At 61.0% G+C, this 6929-nt stretch overlaps 1 protein-coding gene across 8 annotated transcripts in view; it reads left to right on the forward strand.

Annotated features, from left to right (window-relative positions):
• Positions 1629 to 6929, forward strand: part of EBF3 (early B-cell factor 3) — a 119332-nt gene continuing 114031 nt past the window's right edge. For all 8 annotated transcript variants that reach the window (XM_018041657.1, XM_018041659.1, XM_018041661.1 and 5 more), the window contains exons 1-5: positions 1629 to 2272; positions 2378 to 2534; positions 2899 to 2962; positions 3658 to 3713; positions 6758 to 6831. In XM_018041657.1, the coding sequence (XP_017897146.1) occupies positions 2139 to 2272; positions 2378 to 2534; positions 2899 to 2962; positions 3658 to 3713; positions 6758 to 6831 (485 nt within the window). In that variant the 5' untranslated portion in view covers positions 1629 to 2138. The remainder of the gene's footprint in view (positions 2273 to 2377; positions 2535 to 2898; positions 2963 to 3657; positions 3714 to 6757; positions 6832 to 6929) is intronic.

Genomic DNA, 6929 nt, shown 5'->3' on the forward strand with positions numbered 1-6929 from the left:
TAAAGACTAATCTCATTACCCTCAAATAGTCATAAAATATGATTTTATTATACTTACGTATTTAATTAGACGGCCGGCACCGGAATGGATTTTGAGATGGGACTGGCGCAACAGCTGTGGTAATTCACTTATCTTTGGCAATAGTCATTAACCCCCAACACCAGCAAAATAGATTGCTTTCCAGAACTGCTTTTTTCTCACCCCTTCCAAGAGGCTTGGGGGTCCCCAGGTAAGGTAAATCGGACTTCGATTTTCCCGATTAATTAAAATATTAGCGTACACACACTGCCAATTCATGAAATAAAAGGAGTGCCACCCCAGACCCGGCGTGAAGAGTCTGTCCTGCGACACACTTGCACCTTCAAACCTGTTTTTTTGTTTTTGTTTGTTTTAATCAAAAGGGCCTGATTTTTCTCGGCAGGGAAGGGCTGGGACAGCTCCCGGTCGTCCCCTGGGCCCCCGCGCCGTGTCACGCACAGGTCCTTTAGGTGGGCAGTGCTCCTGGGCGCCGAGTCCAGGCTGCAGGAGCCCGGCCGCCGGGCCCACGCGCTGCTCGCGCCCCGCTGCCCTCCCGATTCCTCGAAACCAGGTCTGGAAAGTCGCGCGCCGCGCGCTCACCCGGGCTCAGCGGCACCGAGGGCAGGACCCGGGCGCCCGCAGCGTCTGCTCGGCTTTTAGAGCGGCTGGCGCCGGGGAGGTCTGGTCACCGCGCGGGCGCGCAGCCGGACACCGGGCTCCGGGTCGCCGGAGAAGCCGGGCGCGCTTCCTCTCCGCCCAGGGAGCCCGGAGCCTTCTTTGTCACTCGCTGCGCCTGAGGACAGGCCAGGGGACGGGGTCTCCGGTGGCCACGGGGAAAGAGCGCGCGCATCGGGCAGAGCCCGCCTCCGACGTGGGTGCCCCAGCCCGACACACTCGGTGGCCTCCGCCGGGGCGGAGAGCTCGAGCGCCCCGCGAGGCCCAGCCGGGGGCACATCGGCCCCCCCTACCCCCAGCAGCCTTCGGTCGGCTTGCAAACCGGGCTGAACTGCGCGCCTCCCTTGGCCGGGGAGCCCTGACCCACCCCTCCAGCCCCCGCCCCGGCCGGGTGCTCGCCCCTCCAGCCCCCTGTCTGCGGCCTGCCGGCTTCTACCCGCCTCCCGCTCTGGGCCGTCCCGGGGCGACCCGCGGCCCCTGGCGTGTACGGCCGGCGTCTGGGCAACTGGGGGCGCCCCTGCGTTTTACCCTCTCCTCCCCACCGTGCTTTGACTTGTGTGGCTGATGTCGGGAGGAGGGGTTGAGGGGCCGGGCTGCAGCCGCGCACTGCCTGTCTGTCTGCTTTGGAGACTGATTTGGGCGAGGAGAAACTTCCTTGGCGGCGGGTGGGCGCGAGGAGCCGCGGCGCGCGGCTGGGGGCGGCGGCGGCGCTGGGCGGCGGCGGGGCTCGCGGGGCTCGCGGGGCTCGGGCCGGCTCGCGGCGCCGTCAGGCAGTCAGTCGGCGAGCGCGGCGGCGGCGGCGGCGGCGGCGAGGGGCGCGGCGAGGGGCGGCCGCTCCCATATATGGCGCAGGCGCCGCCCCCCGACGTCACCCTCTGACAGCGCCGCTCCCGGGGGCTTCGAGTTTTGGCTCCCGGGAAAGGGTCCATTCCTCGGGGAGAGAGGGCTGAGTTTTGTGCGCCTCCGTCCGCTGCGCGCGCCGCTCCAGGCCCCGCCGCGCCCCGCCTGCGCCCGGGACTGCGCCGCGGCACTCACTGCCCCGTTTATTTGTCTTTGGAGCAGGCGGGCCGCGCCAGAAGCGGGCGATCCCGCAGTGCCCTGCAGCCGCGGACGCCGCCTGGCTAGGATGACACCACGTTGAGCGCGCCTGCAAACAACAACAACAACAACAAGCGTCGCCGCGGCCACCGCGTCCTGCTCCTCCGAAGCGCCGCCGCCGCCGCCGCCGCCGGTGGAGCCGCCTCCGCGCCCCCGGCCGTCCGGAGCGCCCAGCCGCCGGTGTATGTCGCGCCTGCCCGGGACGGGCTGAAGCCGGCGGCGGGCCGGACCGCAGGCGCCGAGCAGGGCCAGCGCGGCCAGGGCAGCCGCCTGCCGCGGAGCCCCCCAGCGCCGCTGCTCGCGGAAGTGCTTTCGGCCGGGAGCGGCGGCCGCCGCCAGCAGTTTTCATGTTTGGGATTCAGGAGAATATTCCGCGCGGGGGGACGACCATGAAGGAGGAGCCGCTGGGCAGCGGCATGAACCCGGTGCGCTCGTGGATGCATACGGCGGGGGTGGTGGACGCCAACACAGCCGCCCAGAGGTACGTACCGGCCGCCCCCGCGCGCCCCGGGCCCGGCCCCGCCGGGTCCCCGCGGCCGGCCGGCGCCGCGCTCCTCACCGGGCCGCTGTCTCTTTCCTCCCGCAGCGGCGTGGGGCTGGCGCGGGCGCACTTCGAGAAGCAGCCTCCTTCCAACCTCCGGAAGTCCAATTTCTTCCACTTCGTGCTGGCGCTCTACGACAGGCAGGGGCAGCCGGTGGAGATTGAAAGGACCGCTTTTGTGGACTTTGTGGAGAAAGAGAAAGTAAGTGCACACACACAGTCACACCCTGCGGCTTCCTAGAAGTGGGAGGCAGGCGGTGCCCCAGCGCGGTGGCCCCGGGCGCCCCCCTCGGCGGCGGGGACGGCTCGGCCAGGCGCCCCTGCCGCCGCCACGTGCGGCCGACCGGGCCCGCCGGAGGGCTGGGCAACTTCTCTGCGCCCCCGGACTCACTCCGGGCGAGGAGGGCGCTGGGCTTCCAGCAGGAAAGTGACATCAGCGCGCTGCTCCCGGCTACGAGTCCTGCCTTGTGTGAGGCCGAGGGGCCTCGGTCGTGGAGGGGGACCGAGTGCGGTGGCCGCGCCGGACGCCAGGCGCACTAAACGCAGTTGTTTATCGTTACTTTCAGGAGCCCAACAACGAGAAGACCAACAACGGCATCCACTATAAGCTCCAGTTGCTCTACAGCAACGGTAAGTGGCGGCGGCTGCGCCTGCATTCCCGCCCCGCTGGCTCGCTCGCTCCTTTTCCGCGATGCTTAAAGGACGTAAAGATTTCGAGATTAAAATGACACGGATGTAAACACGAAATCTTCTCATGGCATAGAAGGAAAACAAAACATAAACGATCAATAAGTCGATGGCACTTCACATGATTAACCGGTCCGGCTTGAAGTAGAAAGTAAAAAGGGGATCGATGTGAGCGCCAGCAGAACATCACTTTTAAGTGACTTTTTTCAATTTTGCAAATTAATGTTAATTATTGAGATGGGGGTACCTCTGTACATCGAGCACAGCTTACTTCCTGTGCACGGATTTTTAAAAAATCCTCGAGAGACACTAGAAAGAGTTGAGACTCTCACTTAATTTCCATTTTGTGCTTTCTGTTTTCTAAAAATAAAGGAGCACAGGGGCCCTCCCGGTTCAGCAACCAGGCCTGCTCTCAGCCAGGCAGAGTCCTTTGCCCCTTTCAATGCAAACCCTAAGAGTCTCAAGGTTCTTAGTTAAGAAAAAAGAAAAAACGAGTGACTGGGTTTTCTTTCCTGCCCCTGAAAGGCATGCCTAAGTTTTGCTGCATCATCGAAGCAGCAGTCCTGAGCTACCCACTTCCTGTGCCCCCGAGTGCCCTCGATGAAGTCCTGATGAGAATTTGTCCCTGTTTCTTGCAGGAGTCAGAACCGAGCAGGACCTGTATGTTCGCCTCATAGATTCAATGACCAAACAGGTGAGAAAGTTGAAGCCTCTTGCACTAGTTTTCCCTGCTCGGCTGGGGCTGTCCTGGAGTTTCAGGGAGGAGAGGGCTGACAAATGGATCTGGTGTATTTGTTTCTCATTTAGTTTTCTTGACATGCTAATAAGAATTCCCTATTTATTGGAATAAATGAAGCGATTGGTGAAATAGTTTATGTTGTCATTAGAACAGGACATATATGCTTTATTAAATGGCTTGTGATTGGAATCAAATTCTGTCTTAATTAATCATGGTAATTAATATTTGACAGAAAAATTTCAAGATCTCTCCCTTGTATATTTTTAAACGTTTCTCTCTCTACTTGGAATCATTTCATTGATTTTCCCCCCCTGTAACAAAGGCAACTAACTCCTTTCCAAAGCCCATTGAGTTGGACTTGATTAGTTCATTTTTTTTCTCCTTTCCAGTGATGGCCTCCTAACAGGGGGCGTGTATTTGGATTTAAAAGTTAAATGTGTTGGGGTGAAAAGTCACCTTGTTCTCCTCTAGTCCATCTTCACCTCTCAGCCCCCCAGCTCCATAATTCAAACTCTGAGCTCCAGGGGTCACCCAACCCCGTCCACTGCTCTGGGGGCAGCGTCTCATCCCTTCCCACTCTCTGTCATACCTTGTAAATAACATAATTACAAGCAGTTCCTTATTAAATTATTTAACTTGTCTTGGTCAACTTTTCCCATCATAACCTGGCTGTCAGTCGTGTGATTAAGTGCAGGAAAGCGCTTCGTTGCTTTTTGACGTTGTGCAGTCTTGGGCTGGTTTTGTATTGCGTGGTATGTTGTTGCTTAGTTGTTTTCAAAGATTTTCCCCCAGTTTTCTTAAAATAGGGCTGGGGGAGGAGGCCAGTCCAATTCCTCAGTGAAATCCACTTTGCACAGGTTGATTTAAAATATGCTTCCAAACTGAGCTTCACACTTAGAAATGAAAGTGGCGTCTTCCGTTTTGATGTTAACTTAAGAATTGTGAGCCAAGTGGAAAAGAACTCTCTCGTCCTTCTTGCAGCCCAGCACACATGCTTCCTACTGTCTGTAGGGCAGTTAGTTTTCAGATTTTACTTCCCTTTGAAAAAGTTTGTCCTTACCTAGGCAGCAAGCTTGCTGGATTTTAGTGTCTGCAGTGGTAAACCAGTGTGGTTTTCTCTTAGAGTAAAACAGATCTGACAGGTAAACTACGGTCTTTCCGACAAAGGCGGTGGAGGCGGTGTGCCCTTGGGTAATTATTTCACTGGGATTCAGTGAAGCCTCTGGAACTCCGGCTCCGCGTGGACAGGGTGCTTTTATTTCCTTTGTATATAAGGGCTGAATGTTTTGGGAAATCGCTGTGTTCTAAGGAAGAGGTTGATGCAGGCAGCGCTGAGTTGATGCACAGAGGAGGAGGAGGTTTCCGTTTTAAGTGCACTTTTATTGTTCATTTATCCCGTACCTTTGCAGGATAAACAGTTGAAAATAAAGGCATTTAATCTCCTCTCACTGACGGAGATTGGGGGGGCAGGGGAGAGAAGGAAAGAAATAGCCCAGTAACTGATCAAAGAGTCAATGGCGCTGAACCGACAGTTTATGGATTTCTGTTTGTGCTACAAAATAAAAAATAAATCAAATATAAATACGGGGATCCATCCGAGGACGAGCCGCGCTCTCAGAAGTGCCAGCGCCCGCCGCGGCCACGCGCCCTGAGCCCCAGGCGGCCCGGCGGCCTGCGGTGATACCGTCACCGCCGCGGTTTCCAGCCTACCGGGAGGGAGGCGCTGGGAGAGGGGCTCGTGGGAGAGGGGCTCGCTGGGAGAGGGGCAGCCCCGGGCTTCCTCGAGAAAGGGCTTTGTCCGCCTGGAAGTGGACGGAAGTGTCAGAAGTCCCGGGGAGGTTGGAAGCAATTTCCAGATCGTTTTCGGTGGGCGGGGGCGGGAACTGGAGCGAGGACTCCCCTCCCTCTTCCGTGGAATTTTCTGCGGGGGAACTTGCGGCTCCCGGCCCCCGCCCCCGGCCCCTCCCCCAGTGGCCTTCCCCCCCCCCTTTTTTTTTTTTACTCTCTGTTTTTGGGAGGCCGGCGGTGGGGCAGGCGCGGGCGGCCCCCGGCACGGGTTCCTGGCGGCGAAGCCGGGCTGAGCGCGATCGTGAGCGCACCTAGGGCTTCGCACCATCTGGCGGAGCCTCTGCTCAAAACCCAGCAGAGCGTGTGTGCGCAGACACTGTCTTTTTACCCGAGAAAAATCATCGTTAGCAGTTTCAAAATAAACACCAGATTGGCCATTAGCACTTTCTTTGCAAATATCATCCGGCGAGGAGCACGTGGCCGCGCGGGCCCGAGCGCCCCGGGGCCCCAGCCCTCCTGCCGGGCGCCCGCCAGGCCCGGCCCGGCGCGGCCACGTGCGGCTGCAGCGCCCGGTCCCCGGGGCTGCCCGCCGCGGGCGGAGCTCGGCCGTGGCCAGACGTTCGGGCGGCCCTGCGGGCTCGGGGCGGCGGCGGCGGCGGCGGCGGGGTCCGATTCGGGCAGCCTACGCAGGCGCCGGGGCTCGGAACGCAGGGGGCGGCCGGGCGCCGGACTCTGCAGCCCGGAGGGCGCGCGGGGCAGCCCTTGACACCAGGCAAACGGCTGGCCGGGCGGCTCGTCTCCGCTTTTTCAGTCCTGGAGCGCTCTGATCCGCTTCTCTCCCCCCCCACGCCGATCGGAACTCGTGGTAGATAATGACCCGAGGACGCTGCCCGGCGCCGGCAGCAAGGGGCCGGTGCCCTCGCGCCCTAGCTCCCTGCGCCAGGGCCTCGGCCTCCGTCTCCCGGCCCGAAAGCGGTCTGCGTCCTCCCGAGCAGAAGGCCCCGCGCAGGCCCGGCGGGGGCCCAGGAGAGGAGGCCGCCTCGGCCTAGCCAGGCTCGGGTGACCCCGCCGGGAGGGCGAAACTCCCCGGACGCCGCCTCCCCTCTCCCGCCGTGCACCTGCCGCCCGCGAGGCCCGCAGAGCCCGGGGGGCGACGGGGCGCCACCGCCGCGGGCGCCGCGTAACCCCGCCTCTGCTTGTCGCCCGCGCAGGCCATCGTCTACGAGGGCCAGGACAAGAACCCGGAGATGTGCCGCGTGCTGCTGACCCACGAGATCATGTGCAGGTGAGCCGCGCGGCGGGGCGCCCGCTGCGCCCGCAAAGGCCGCGCGCCCGGGCGCCGCCACCCCGCCCCGCTTCGGGACGGGCGTCGATTGAAATGCA

Source organism: Capra hircus, chromosome 26 (genome assembly GCF_001704415.2).
Source record: "Capra hircus breed San Clemente chromosome 26, ASM170441v1, whole genome shotgun sequence".
Lineage (NCBI taxonomy): Eukaryota > Metazoa > Chordata > Mammalia > Artiodactyla > Bovidae > Capra > Capra hircus.